At 32.4% G+C, this 14,318-nt stretch overlaps 4 protein-coding genes across 4 annotated transcripts; 1 reads left to right on the forward strand and 3 right to left on the reverse strand.

Moving 5' to 3' along the window:
- Positions 1 to 386: 386 nt before the first annotated feature.
- Positions 387 to 2,099, reverse strand: LOC139431490 (piggyBac transposable element-derived protein 4-like). Its single transcript, XM_071199354.1, has one exon. It carries the CDS (start codon positions 2,097 to 2,099, stop codon positions 387 to 389), a length of 1,713 nt encoding a protein of 570 aa, XP_071055455.1.
- A 488-nt stretch (positions 2,100 to 2,587) lies between these two features.
- LOC139431491 (uncharacterized) lies at positions 2,588 to 4,044 on the forward strand. The gene is made up of 4 exons (XM_071199355.1): positions 2,588 to 2,604; positions 2,722 to 3,306; positions 3,434 to 3,591; positions 3,639 to 4,044. The coding sequence occupies exons 1-4, from the start codon at positions 2,588 to 2,590 to the stop codon at positions 3,776 to 3,778; spliced, it is 900 nt and encodes a 299-aa protein (XP_071055456.1). The 3' UTR covers positions 3,779 to 4,044.
- A 373-nt stretch (positions 4,045 to 4,417) lies between these two features.
- Positions 4,418 to 8,282, reverse strand: LOC111428138 (RAS p21 protein activator vap). Its single transcript, XM_023063548.2, has 3 exons — positions 7,634 to 8,282; positions 5,993 to 7,504; positions 4,418 to 5,931 (listed from the first exon to the last, which is right to left on the reverse strand). Exons 1-3 carry the CDS (start codon positions 8,114 to 8,116, stop codon positions 5,137 to 5,139), a joined length of 2,790 nt encoding a protein of 929 aa, XP_022919316.1. The 5' UTR covers positions 8,117 to 8,282; the 3' UTR covers positions 4,418 to 5,136.
- A 1,820-nt stretch (positions 8,283 to 10,102) lies between these two features.
- LOC111428302 (Leucine zipper and EF-hand containing transmembrane protein 1) lies at positions 10,103 to 13,501 on the reverse strand. Its single transcript, XM_023063766.2, has 4 exons — positions 13,257 to 13,501; positions 12,706 to 13,191; positions 12,229 to 12,633; positions 10,103 to 11,953 (listed from the first exon to the last, which is right to left on the reverse strand). The coding sequence occupies exons 1-4, from the start codon at positions 13,309 to 13,311 to the stop codon at positions 10,533 to 10,535; spliced, it is 2,367 nt and encodes a 788-aa protein (XP_022919534.2). The 5' UTR covers positions 13,312 to 13,501; the 3' UTR covers positions 10,103 to 10,532.
- Between the last annotated feature and the right edge of the window lie 817 nt (positions 13,502 to 14,318).

Genomic DNA, 14,318 nt, shown 5'->3' on the forward strand with positions numbered 1-14,318 from the left:
TAAATCAATCATAAAATTATCGAAAAATTTATTTTTGCATACATATTTTTTTATACAAATGAAGAAATTCAGTTAATAAGAGTAATTTACTAAAAAAATCATAACTTTTGAAAAAGTAAGATATCGAAATTTTTGAAAAGAAAATTGATAATGAAAATAATGCTAATTTTTACAAAAAAATATTTTCTTTTATTTATTTAATATTAAGTGCTTAAGTTTGTACAGATAAAATAGACAATAAAATAAACGTTAGGAATTAGTATTATTTTATTTGTTCTAATTTTAATGTATTTATTTATTAAGTATATCAGTATTTTTTATCAAAAAACTATTAAAGCATATTAACCAAACATTAAACAAAATTATTACTTCTTAAGTAAAAAAAACTATTGTACACAATGAGCACAACAAACGCAACGATGTTCCTCACAGACAGGTTTTTGACACTTTATGCAGCAATACCCCGTTTTTTTATCTTTATCGCTTTTACAAAAATGACATCTCTTTCTCTTCGTTAGTTTATCTGTTTTTAAGATTGGATTGTCAAACTCATTCAAACCTAAAATCTCTATGATGCCATTGACTATGGATTTGTGCATTCCGTTCGTCGTTAAGCGATCTTGTAAATGTGGTTTTATAAGTGCAAGAGACAGTTCTTTTAAAAACTCTCTTTTATTTTTATTTTCATTTTCAGGTAAAAAATTATATAGAATGCACCCATTAACACTGGCCTGATCCAACATGCCCAAAAAAAAGCGCATTGGCCAGCGGCTGGTTGTACGGGTGCAGGAATAATTTCCACAAAGCTGGTCAAAGACATCTGTACCACATTTGTTTTTATTATAAAATTCTATAATTTCCGGCTTTCCATTATTTTCACACGCTTTTCCGGTTTTATGCATTGACGACAACAACAAAACAACTTTATTTTTCTTTGGGCAATACGAGAGTAAAATGTTCTGCCCGTCGTAACCATACCTTGCAGCGCCGATCGAAACATTTCTTTTGAATGATTCCGGAATTTGACGCTTATTTTTTCTAAGTGTGCCTACCATTGATATATTAAAATTTTTTTTCATTTTGTTACAAATCTCAACTGAAGTGAACCAATTATCGCACGTAATATTTCTATGGGTGTTATGAATTGGTTCACTCAATTTACGCACGTAATAGGAAGGAACACTCTCACCTTGTTCTGTCTGTACTTTTCCAGTGTACGGTATGGCATTGTACATATAAAAAGTTTTTGCGTCATTCATGGAAACTATTTTGATTCCATACCGCGCCGGTTTTGATTTTATATAAACACGTCCCGAAAAACGTCCACGAAACCCTAATAACTGTTCGTCAATAGTTAAAAACTGGCTCGGAGTATAGTTATTTTGGCAGTTCTGTATAAAAATATCCCAAATTTGACGAATTGGTGCTAGTGCGTCTTCAAGGCGTCTTGCAGATCGTGTAGCCTTGTCATCAAATCGAAGCCGACAACTAATAAATTCGAATCGTCTTTGTGACATTGTCGCTTTATGCAGTTTTGATCCAAACTCGCGCGACCAGATCTCCGTTAAATTTACACGATTATTGTTTTGCATGCCGCCAAAATATAGGAGACCTATAAATGCCTTCAACTCGTTTAAAGTAATTGGTTGGAACGATGCACAATCATTGTTGTCCTGTATAAATCGCTCGATTTCGGCGTTAGTATATTTCAAAACAATGTTTAAAATGTCCTGAGTGAATAATGTGCTCCAAATTTCTAGAATTGTACGTGATCTTGCAGCCGCACCAATGACTTTAGGCAAAATGATAGTAATATTTGACCTACGGCCTCGAGATTCTGGCGTAGTGAGACACCATTGATGCTTATCCTTCCCGTAAACAAATTTTCGACGTCTGCTTCCTTCTACAGTCTCTGGCTCATCCTCAACTACACTTTCGTCTTCTTCCGATTGTTTATCTGAAACATGACTTTCACTATCATCACTGTCAGCCTCTTCAACATTATCGATTTCTTCTTCACTGTCTTCGCCTCCAAAATAAGAAATTATTGGACGTTGGCGAAGTACGCGCGCTACGTCGTCAGCCGATCGTTGTGCCATTTTGAGTTATAGCACTGAGAAAAATTTGTTTGATTGTTTTTTTTTGTAGTCAAAAAAGAACGTCAATGCAAAAAATAAATTTTTCGATACTGCTTTAAAAGTTGACGTTTACACAGTACTTAGCAACTGTCAAAACAATTGTTTTTTGTCCACAGCACGCTACGTCCTATATGTAAAAGACTTTTACGTCCAGCTACAATAATCAAAGAATTTGATACTGAATAAATTACAAACGCAAAATAATTAACATTTTATTGTTTTATCATTTCATATTTAAATGCAAATTTATAATAGTATATTTGTGACATTTAAAATTCGCTATCGCTCGCAATAGCGCTCGTTCTCGAATGTAAAAGTTTCATTTCACTATCTTATATCAAAAATAAAAATTTTCACTTTCCTGCGAGATCAGTATACGCCGGCTGTAAACCTGGGTCTTTTGTGTTCGCTACAGATTTAACCTGTTAACAACAACTGTACAACAGAAAATGAAAACTTTAACCTTGTGCGTTCATCACCTATCACACATTACCTTTTTTTAGGTGGGGGTCCGAACTATGTCTATTCACTTCTTAGAAAATTATTTGCCTAAACAGTTGTAGCTCGGACACGAAATACCCAGGTTTACAGACGAAGGGTTAAAATCAATCCCAACTTTTTCAACGGAGGAATCAAAACAATTTTTTATTGAAGCAACGGTCGAACCTAACACTTGGCCCTTAACGGCGTCTGAGTGGCTCACAACGAAATTAGAAAGTAAAAAGTACTTATTATTCCCGACCGATATAACAATTTCGGATAGCAGTCTTTATAAAAATTTAAAAACCGCTTCGGTTATGTTAAAATCGGAATCGACCAAACTAACTCCTTATTGGCAATTAACCGTTATTCATGGTTCGAAAGATTCGGTGATTTTACGCGAAGATTTAACCCGGAGGGAGGAAATAAACGCGATTAAAAACGCTTGGTACGAAAACGACCCCGATAGAAGGTTAAGATCGATCGAACTCCGAGAGAATTATCTGCATAGTATTTGCGAAAAAGCCGCCGATTATTGCAATGAATCGAAAGAAGTTGAAGTTGGAATTATTTCCGAACACAGCGTCGCTTCAGATGTTTTATTACATAAATGGATACCCGAAACTTTAATGTTACCGAGATTTGCGCTTTGTGATTATTATTCACGAGAAGAATATGAAGAACCTATGTAAATAATTAATTAATTTATTTCATTTAGAATTAAATTTTCTAATTCTAAACGAGAATAGCTAAGTGTGGATAGCTTTGTGTGCATTAAAGTTATTCATTCAAACATTCTATTAAATTATTTCCAGATATCCAAAATTAGATGAATGGGAAATTCATGTCGAGGAACAAGTTGATAAAGAATCCTTGGAAGCTGCGGAATTATTTGCGGAATGTAACGATAGAATGGAGTACATCATGGAGACGCAAGTGGAAGTTTGTGCGCACATTAGAGATTGGTATAACGGTAAGTTATTTAAAAAAAAATTCCAAATATTAACATTATTTTAAAAGAATGTCGAGATGATTCATCCGAAATGATTAAAAAAGCTTACGATGCACGACAAAGGTACCTAAATGTTTTAATGGCGCTTATGGGTGGTGGTGCAACTGATGATGCAAAAGAAAAAAAGAAAGGCGGAAAAAAGAAATAATTTTTTCTCTTTTTTGATCGTTAAACTGTTAATTAATTTCTGGAATAGATCGAAGATAATCCGGATTATAATGGCCGGTCTGTCAATCAAAATGAGAGGCGAAACCCCTCATTTGCAAAGTGGATTTCTGGGAAATTGGTGGGATGCTGTCATTCACATTGTTATTTGATTGAAATATCTACCCGTTATGCTGATTTAATTTCATTTAGTCATAAATGATGAATTTTAATTGTATGAAGAAATCAATACAGTTAAATTTAAACAGTTGTTATAAATTTAATTCGTTATTAATCTTTTAGATAATTTAGATTAATTTGATGACATAAATCAAAAAGGAAAAGTGTGTTCGGACTTTTCTATATGTGATTATTAACCACAGTCACATTGAACCAGTACAATCTTCCATTTTTTTCCTCAATACTATAAAGGTTATTTAGTAGTACAATAATGCGTCAAATTGTTGCAAAACTAGCAACAGTTGGTAATATTCATAGGGAATTTCATTATATGTTGTCAAATTGCTATCCAAATGCCTACATGTAACTATAAAAATTGAAAATGTCAATTTAAGAATAAGAAATGTCATTTTGACGTTTAAAATGTTAATGTCAAGATGAAAATGTCATTGAAGAATAGGAATAACTTCATACAGTTTATTTATACAAAAAACTTACTCTTATATGACACATAGCTGATGTATAAAAAGTCATCTTAAAGTTACTATAAATAATACCGCCTCTAAAATCAGTAAAATAATACAAATATGGGAGGTTATATAAAAGTCAATAAAAAGGAAGTTATGCAATACTTGAAATTAAAAATAAATGGAAATTTAAAAATTTAATTATACATTTGTGGAAAACTTAAAAAGTCCTTCAACATACACTTTCTAGTTACTTGCATAAACAAAGATAAAAATGTAGATTACAGTATGTGCGGTATGAATACATTTAATTTTGAAAAAATATTAATACTTGTACTAAATAATGGCGCTGATTAAACAACAACAAAATATATTATTATCTCATATCATTATCTTTGTTTATGGACACGTATAATCATAAAAGAAATTCATCATTCTTGTTTTAAAGCACAAAACCTACTGACTTAGTTATTAACCCTACCTCCTAAGTAAATACAGTCTTCGCGAAATACCGTGTGGGCGATTATTCCCCACATTTCTCTAATAATAATAATATTAATGAAAGGTTTAAAAGGGACACATTCAAAAAAGCATGAGAGACAGATAAAGAGACCTTAAGGCTAATATTTGGAGACAATGTGTTATGAAAAGAAAAAAATTGGACACAATCACTTGACTTGGTTGGTTACTCTTTTTATCATCCACCGATTTATAACTATCTTATCATCTCAAGATATTTTTGCTTGTGTTTTGTTAACATATCAGTAACAGTAACCAAAGTTTTCAAACTCGGATTAACTTTAGAAATTGCTTGTAATTCCGGTAAATGAGCAACACAAATGTGATGTAAAGTAGCCAATTCTTTCGCTGTGTCTAATCTATTTATATTAACCAATTCACCTGGGTCGCCAATCGCCGATAATTGATCCAAAAACACCACCATACGTTCTTTATTTTTTAAAATAAACGGGTTCACAACTTCCATGTATTGTTCTTTTCCACCAAACTCAACCAAATTCGCTAAATTCTGTAAGCATTTGGCGACCATAACCAAACTTCTTGTCGCCATTTGAGATGGTTGTTCATTAACCAAACTGAATTGACGAGGATTTAATAAAGCTGGGCATAATAGTCTTAGGAAAATAAATCCGGAAACGACGCGAGTTCGAACGAATCGTTCACCAGGCCATTTTGCTACCACCGCTTTTTGGAGACAACCGCAAATATAACGAACAGGTCTAGGCAGTTCTTCTAACGATATAAATATTGTTAATGTGACTTGATCGAGAATTTGTAAAAGAAATTCTGCGTTGCTACACGCCTCATCAGGCGAATCCATTTTATTCGGATTCAATTCAGCGCTTTGTTTACTTTCCAAGAGACGTTGAATTATATCCATTAATGCAGCTCTTAAAAAATCGCCGCATTCCGCTCGCATGTATAGGTCCATTAGGGTCGTTGGGAGTGATGCTGCTCGAAATAACGTCGAAATTTCGGTTTCTTTTTCAATCTAAAAAAAATAAAATAAAAGAATGTGTATTTGGTTGCATATATATTTTGATTTTATTTACTTCAGCATTATTTAATTCCCTCAACAACTCAGTTTCTCTCATTTCCGCTCTAAAAACTTTCAATAAAGCCACTGCTAACGGTTGGCGATCCGCGTGACAAATTTCCGCCAAAGTTTTCACAGATGTTAACCCAGGTTCTAATAAAAGTTGTTGAAGCGGGCTGTATTCTTCTCCGGGCATAACCAAATCGTGTAAATATCTTATTCGTAATCTTAAAGATCCCCATTCCCCAATTGGAGTAACCCCAGTTAAATCATACCATTTTTCGTGTTCTTCCCCGTTTCCCAATTTACTCAAATCAATATGTAAATCGGCGACTTCATTGTCTTTTCCCCTTTTACCTTTATTATAAACTGTCAATGTAAATGAGACGATATCGCAAGGAACATCGTCAATTACAAATTCTTCCTCCCAAATTGGATCTGAACCACTTTTAACGCGGGTTTTTCCGATACGAACTTGGTTGTTTAATTGAATTGTGATGTAGGGTTGAGGTACGAATTTAACTGGAAGTCGATGGGCGTCCAAAATGTTCAAAGTTAAACATCTTAACTCGCGTAATTTGGGTACTTTTGACGTGGCTTTGCTCATTTGTGGTACACATAACGGTTTAAGAGCGTTTATCCATTCTTGGCACTCTTCTAACGAAGGTGCCGCTAAATGAGTTACTGTTGAAATACATGGTAAAGCTTTTTCGACGATTTGAAAGCAGTATTGTCGCTCCCAAAGGCTATCATGTACCTGATACAAGTAAGCGCAAGATAAATCGATGAGCCCCTTGGGTTTTGTGCGTTTTGGATTTTCATAAATATATAAAAGGGTATCGGTACCATCAACTAATAAAATAAAATAGAGGAGTTTCCATTTTTTTGTAACTTTATCCGGTTTTCTATGTAAATAACCTTTGTGTTTAATTCCTTTCATTTTTTTAAAACTCGCTTGATCTCGACATTCCCTCAAAGTGGCGTAAATTTTTTCAGGCTCCGATTTCATTTTATTACCATCCGGTACCCAATCCAATTGTTTTGAGCCATCAACAACCAAAGGATGCTGTAAAGTATAACCTTCAACAATTTGTTCTTTCCGATAACGATTTATAACCGCATCTAAACATTCAAAAATTCTTCCCCCCATTAGATATCGCACCCCTCTTTTTTCAATCCGAAATCGTTGAATTTGATTGTTTATATGAAAAAATAATGAGTAATCTCCGGGTGAGTTATCACTTGGTCGTACAAGAAAGCTTCCAGGACCAGCTTTAACGAGTAAATCAACAGCTTCGCTTTTAGTACAACTCGGATGAAACCATGGGAAGACCGTATTTGGATCAATACTATCGTCTAAATCTTCGACGAGTTCTCTAAAAATCATTCCTTGTTCTCCAGTACGATGAGCGGTCACCCATAACCAACCATCACCCATATCGTTGTGAACGAAAAAGATGTCACCCTTTTTAAATGTTAATTCATCGGTGTCGGGCATTTTTGTGTAAGGAAGAATTGCAACGACTCTCTAATAAAATAAAAGAAATAAAGATTACATTTTAAAACTTTTTATAACAGATAAAAAAAATTTTATCAACTCAACGCTGTTTTAAAGCTATTTATAACTAAGATAACAATTTAAACAACAAAGAAATACCTTTTTATCGTTGACTGGTTCCGGAGGTGCAACTGGATGAATTAATCTTTCCCTTTTTAATAAATCACTAAATTGTGTGTAATATCCAATCAAATCATTTAAAGAATCAAATTGACGTCCCCCAATATAAAAATCACCACAAACTGCTGTTATTCGAAAATGATTTATTCCAGTTCTTCCCAAATAAGATAAAACGTACGATCCCGGTTTACGATCACTTTCTCTTACAAGATAACTTCCCAATCGGTTCTCCTCCCAAAGGCGCTCCTCGGCTTGATACCTATCCAATCGCCCATGATACCATTGTGTTTCCGGGGGCGCGTGAGTCGCGGAATCACCAAGATCGGGGTCTTCAGGCTCCGTTTTAGGAGGCGGCGGGTGCTCTTGATCGTTACCATCTTCACTTCCTGTACTGGGAGAACCCAGTTTATCTTTCATGATACCAGCACCCTGCAAGGCGCTCCCCCTGATCAAATCGGCCATTTTCCGTGCGGTTTTTAGGGATCAAACAGTTAAAACATCGTTTTCGAACACGTATTAAGTGAGAAATACTATTTTTGGATGATTGTTTTAACTTAATCCATTGTCCAAAATAACTCTTAGTATTGACTCACTGGTTTTGACATTTGAACATGGAGAGGAAAACATTACTATATTCTGACGTTTGTGGGTAAAGTAGAAAACTATTTATTTTTTTTAAATTTAAATATGGTTAAAAAGTTAATACGAAGTAAGATTAATGGTTTTATTATTCCATTAAATTGAGGAAAATAACTTGTTTAAATCGTAACAATATAACCACAAAAAAAATTAATAAGGAGTTATGTAATGAATTATTATAAGTAATATCTCGGAATTATCTTTCGTATTGAAGGTAAGTGAATTGTTAACTAAATTAACTACCACTCATAGTTAACGTCATCTAAGAGATAACGTAAAAATCGATGGTGTCGGTTTTTATAATCAAATAATATTTAAAAATGGATAATTTTATGGATGTTGGGGATGAAAAAATTATTTTCGAGGAAATAAACGAGACGATTAAATCAGATAAATATGCATTCAGATGTGGAATTCGTGAAAAGATTCCGTCTTTCCAAGGAAACTTTTCATTTTTATCTCCACGAAATAGAGGAAGTAATTAGCTATACTCTGTTTTTAAACCAGGAGGAGTAAACGCGAAAGTCAGATTTACACTAGGAAAAATCAACAGAAAATATCACTAGATATTTTGGCGGTAAATTTAAATTAATAATTATTATTATTAATGTTTGTAAACAAAACTAACCTTACCTAACATTCCTTCACGCTATAATTGACATTACAAAAGAAAACTTCACGCTATAATTGCCATTACTAATTTCCAAAGAAAACTTCATGGTATAATTAATGTTTGTAAACAAAACTAACCTTCCCTCACATTCCTTCACGCTATAATTGACATTACAAAAGAAAACTTCACGCTATAATTGCCATTACTAATTGCCAAAAAATACTTCATGGTATAATTAATGTTTGTAAACAAAACTAACCTTACCTAACATTCAGCGTCTGAAGACACAGGGCTAAACCCGAAACTTAAAAATATACAACTTAGCGCTGAATAACAATTAAAACTAGAACTAACACTTGCACTAGAACTATACTCTGTTTTTAAACCAGGAGGAGTAAACGCGAAAGTCAGACTTACACTGGAAAAAATCGCCAGAAAAGATCACTAGATATTTTGGCGGTAAATTTAAATTAATAATTATTATTTATTTATTTACTTATTATTGTATTTATTTTCGTTTGTTATCGTCAACACTATACATACAAATTAACATTGAAGTTATGAGTGTATTTATTTCAAAATATAATAAAAAAGGATTTAAGAACACAAAATATACAATAATGACACGAAACTGTCGAATTATCAATTACCTAACCTTCAAATTCAAAATTGCCTGTGTGTGAACCTTCCTCGCATTCAACCAATCACGTGCTAGGTCAATCTGGTGACAAATTTAAAATACTCCTCCTGGTTTAAAAACAGAGTATAGGTGACCAGGGTCAACGCATAACCAAACAATTTTTAACAACAGTACACTTAAATTACCGCACCTCTTCTAATTGAAGATTCAAATAAACATAATATCTAATAATATCAGAATAAACACGAAATGGGATAAAATGAAGAATTTAAAAATGGCTGCCAACATAAAAAGTCAAATCATACATTAATATTTTTGGATAAAAAAAGCGATAACGTTATCATTAATAGCAATAATATGTAACAATGACAAGCAAACTATCAATTATTAAAAATTATTATATTAACTCCTTCATAATAGAAGATCATTTAGTTTTAAGCATTCAATTTACTTAGCTTTATAAAGTTTATTAGAACCATCGATAGATGACGCCACTAACTATATAATTTAAGTATTTTTTAATTTAAAGAGTAAGGGAAATAGAAAAAAAGAGAAATTCAATATAACATTTAATTGCAAAAAAAAATTCCTTACGAAATAATCGAACCATATCTATCCAGTTTTTGTTATCACAATGCACCATTTTTGTGCAAAAGACACAGAAAAAAAAATAAATTAACTAAGTCGCGCTTTCCCCCAATTTATAATCCCCTAGAAACCCAAAAATGACATAAATTGTGTTAATGCGGGGCTCGGAGGGTTACTTTTTATTTTAATTAATCTAAATTATTAATTAAAAAAAACTAATTAGTTCCAAAAGAAAGAAAAACTGTACAAGCAAACCACTTATATATTTCTTTTTTATTATTTTTGTTTTAAATATACCTCTTCAAATTACCAAATATAGTTGTATAAATTACTCAGGTTTCGTTACTTTTTATATTTTTAAAGCTGTACTAAAATTGTTATTATTAGGGCTTGTTTTATTATAGTGATTTCGTGTTATCCTTCTTAGTAGCATCTAAACTCTCGAAAGGTGGTGAAACTGACATTTGTTGTGCTTCTTGTGATAGTTTAGATGTAGCTCTATTTGTCTCCTCCGTCACTTTTTCCATTACTTTCATTTCGCCGCCGCTTTTCATTATCAACGGCGGCTCCAGCTCGTTTTTTTGTTGTTCCTTCTGTTGTAATTCCTTTTTTAATTCTTTTTGTATTGGCGGTGTAGCCCCTTGTTTTTCTTTTTGAAGTGCTTTTTCAATCTTCTCTTCAACCTCGAGTATCTCTTCTTTATCAATTAAATCTATAATTTCAGACATTTGTTTTGCACTTAATTGAACATTTTCACTACCAATAAATTCAATAACTTTTAAAACATCCTCAACCTTTATAGATCCATCGCAATCATCATCGATTTTACTTAAAACATTATGAATTTGTTGTAGTCTCGATTCATCGGGAACTTTTTTAATTTTTTTAATAGCTTCCATGATGTCATCAATTTTTAAAATTTCTTCCTTTTTCTTATCGGTACTTTCAACTTCGAGATCCTTTTTCAATTGCTTTTCACGTAATTCCAATTCGTTTAATACGCTATCCATTTTACCAATCATCCTGTTGACTTTTTTAAATAATCTTTGCGCAGCTTTACTTTCTCTTATTTCCGGTTTAGGCATATCGGCTATTGCTTTATTTAAATCTTCAACATCCTCTTGATACTCAGCTAAATGTTCTTTTAGTTCTTCAATACCAACTTTTTCAACAATTGCTTTCTTTTCTTTCGAAAGTGTATCGAGAGCATCTTCCAACACCTCTAAATCTTTAGAACGGATGTGTTCATCTTCCATTTTCTTTTCAGCTTTAACGTCAATAACTTCAGCTTTATCAACCATTTCTTTTTCGGCTGCCGCCGAAAGCGTGGGAGCTTTATCGATAATAACCTCTTTTTTAGCTTGTTCTTCTTGTTTCTTAAGCTCCCTTTGTTCTTTCCTTTCTTCTATAACCTTCCTTTCCTCTTCTTTTATAACCTCCAAACGAACCCGATTGTCAACTTTACCTTCACTTTCTCCAATAGCAGCTTTAGTTTGTGTTACAATCGTATCTGGGAGTACAGAAATTGTTGCTTTTAACTTATCACCCGTTGGAATCGCTTCCGGTAACATTAAAGCACGACTTAAAAGTAAAAGTGATGGTGGTACTTTTTCATTTAAACTTAAATCAAGCCATTTTGATAATTGTGATCGCAATCGAGCTTCCGATACACCGAAAGCTCTCATTCCTCGTGCTCTACAAGCTTGTTGGATTTCAGCTAAAGTTAACGAATTGATACCTTCTTTTTGAATCATTTTATCATCAGCTGCTAATCGACGAAGTTTCATTCGCAATTGGAATCGTAGCATGTTGTTTGTACCTTATTTAAATTAAAATATTATTAAAATTTTTTTAATTATATTAACTTTTTGAGGTTAACTTTGATTTAAATTAATTTTCAACACTTACCACTTACTCCTTTGCGTTATATAAAACAAATATTAATTCATTTTAACCTCAAAATATTTTTAAATGTCAAATTTTTTTAACCTTAAAATTTTCTTAAATGTCAAATTTTTTTTAACCTCAAAATTCTTTTAAACGTCAATTTTTTAACCTCAAAATATTTCTTTTAAGTTAGTTTAAATTATTTACCTAAAGTTTGAACTTCGAGAACACGACATAATGCGACAAGTTGACTTCTCGTTAGCGAATCCAAAGTGATTTCGTCTTGAAATAATTTAGAGAATTTTAAAATCTCTTCGTTGCTGACTTCTTCGCCTGAAGTTCGAACTTTTTGGAACCACTCGGTGAATTCTTTCGCCTGTTGCGAATTCCTATCCTTGTGCTGAGCGGACATATCCTCAAGAGTCTGTTGCAGGAACTTAGCCATTTCGAGTTTCACTTTTAAACTTTGTTTTAGTTTATCCTCACGTTCTGTTGCTGTTTGAAACGTTGACGGTAACATGCCGGGGAATAATTTTATAAAAACAGGTAAAAGGAATTCCATAAATGGGACTATTATGAATACAGAAAACGGTACCAATCTAAACATATCACCTAAAAATTAAAAAAAAATTAAATAATAGAATATAACCTAATTTTTTTGCGATTATTAAAATAATTTCTTACCTACAGTTCTTGAAAGTAACCGATATTCACGTCTTGACAAAGTCTTCCCATTCAAAACCCTCCAAACTAACACACTGGAAATTTTCATGTCAATGAACAACAGCCGAAACCCGTGATAGTAATGCACTAGCTCATCGATGATTCTTTGTTTAAGAGGTTTCTTAACAACAGGTTTTGGGAGATCACCTTCACCTTCTTTCTTTTTCTTTAGTTCCTGAACGGTTGTTTCAATCTTCGAGGATGGTTTGAGAGGTTCTTTGTCAAATAGAGGTGCTGAAAATGCGATTGTTCTAATTGTTGATAAAGTGGGGCCCTCATTTAATTGGTAAACTAATAGTTTGTGTCGTTCATTAACAAGGAGGCCCAAATCAAAACTGCCGAGTACTCGGGATCTACTTGACAAGTGCCTCTGTGATAATTTGAAGTCGTGCTCAACGCGGGTCCTATTGCACACGCATTTTAAATTTGGTGGACAATGACGACAACCTATAATATATGTTTAAATTACATAATTGTAAACATGGTAAAAAATATATACAAAATTTACTTACATTTAAATATCTTGTAATGTCCATTGGCAACGGTTGAACGTAAGAAAACGTGCATTTTTGCGATGTGGATTTTCGTCGCAGATCTCACGAGGATATTTTACAGAGTTGACAGTTTATAGCCATATATAAAATACCAATTTCTGTGCCTTAGGTACACGCGAACAGTTCTATGTAATTTTGACATCGAAATTTTCCAGTGATGAGATAGAGCATGACATCAACACATGACAACAGATCTTACCAACTATATCAAATAAAATTTACTGTGTGTAATTAACACCTTTCATTCATAAAAATCACTTTAAAATAACCCAATTAATATTTAATTTAAAATTTCTTACTTGAATTAATTATTTAATTACTTGGAGTACAAATAAAGTAATCATAAATGAATTTCTTTTCTTTTCAACTTTTCTAGGTTATATTTTGTTGTCATTTTTAGTTGGTAAAATCTCCAAAGTGAAGTCAGTTCTTTTTAAAGATAAGATTTCGCAATACTTTATAATAATAAATGGATTTTGATCGATGCGGCACGTGCATCTATTATATCACGTTAATCAATCAATTTCGTTTTATTTAATTGACCTTTTACTTTAAGAAACCTCAAAACGAAATGACTCAAAAATGTTCCAAAAAAAGAAACATGTCCACCAAATTAAAATTAATTTGGACTTTGAACCTTTGAAACAGATTTAGAGCATTAAAAAAAATATCCCAATACAATTTGATACTAAAAATAAACAAATTAAATTTGAGGTTTAAAATAAAAATATTGTTAATTTACAGATATCGCCATCTATATCGTATTATAACAAAATAAAAGTTCCACATGTTTTGTGTAGATGGCAACTAAGTTTTTAAAGAAAATAAACATAACCTATAATTCTGTTATTTGACATTTTTCTTTTAAGATAACCTATAATTAAGTGAATTTGGAGTGTGTTCGCACGATTTAAGTTTTAAAAAAAATGCAGGAAAGATACATTGAAAAATAAACCACTTAAAATCGCGATAAAGTCATTTTTTAAGGAAAATATGTATGTATAAATCGGAATTCACGGA

Source organism: Onthophagus taurus, chromosome 10 (genome assembly GCF_036711975.1).
Source record: "Onthophagus taurus isolate NC chromosome 10, IU_Otau_3.0, whole genome shotgun sequence".
In the NCBI taxonomy this organism is placed as follows: domain Eukaryota; kingdom Metazoa; phylum Arthropoda; class Insecta; order Coleoptera; family Scarabaeidae; genus Onthophagus; species Onthophagus taurus.

Coding starts and splice junctions, on each gene's coding strand:
- LOC139431490 (XM_071199354.1), bottom strand. CDS start 2,099: ATGGCACAACGATCGGCTGACGACGTAGCGCGCGTACTTCGCCAACGT.
- LOC111428138 (XM_023063548.2), bottom strand. CDS start 8,116: ATGGCCGATTTGATCAGGGGGAGCGCCTTGCAGGGTGCTGGTATCATG. Junction 7,505..7,633: donor AACCAGTCAACGATAAAAAG/GTATTTCTTTGT, acceptor TTATTTTATTAG/AGAGTCGTTGCAATTCTTCC. Junction 5,932..5,992: donor GGGAATTAAATAATGCTGAA/GTAAATAAAATC, acceptor TATTTTTTTTAG/ATTGAAAAAGAAACCGAAAT.
- LOC139431491 (XM_071199355.1), top strand. Junction 3,307..3,433: donor GAAGAATATGAAGAACCTAT/GTAAATAATTAA, acceptor AATTATTTCCAG/ATATCCAAAATTAGATGAAT. Junction 3,592..3,638: donor CATTAGAGATTGGTATAACG/GTAAGTTATTTA, acceptor TTATTTTAAAAG/AATGTCGAGATGATTCATCC.
- LOC111428302 (XM_023063766.2), bottom strand. CDS start 13,311: ATGCACGTTTTCTTACGTTCAACCGTTGCCAATGGACATTACAAGATA. Junction 13,192..13,256: donor ACATTACAAGATATTTAAAT/GTAAGTAAATTT, acceptor CATATATTATAG/GTTGTCGTCATTGTCCACCA. Junction 11,954..12,228: donor TCTCGAAGTTCAAACTTTAG/GTAAATAATTTA, acceptor AATTTAAATAAG/GTACAAACAACATGCTACGA.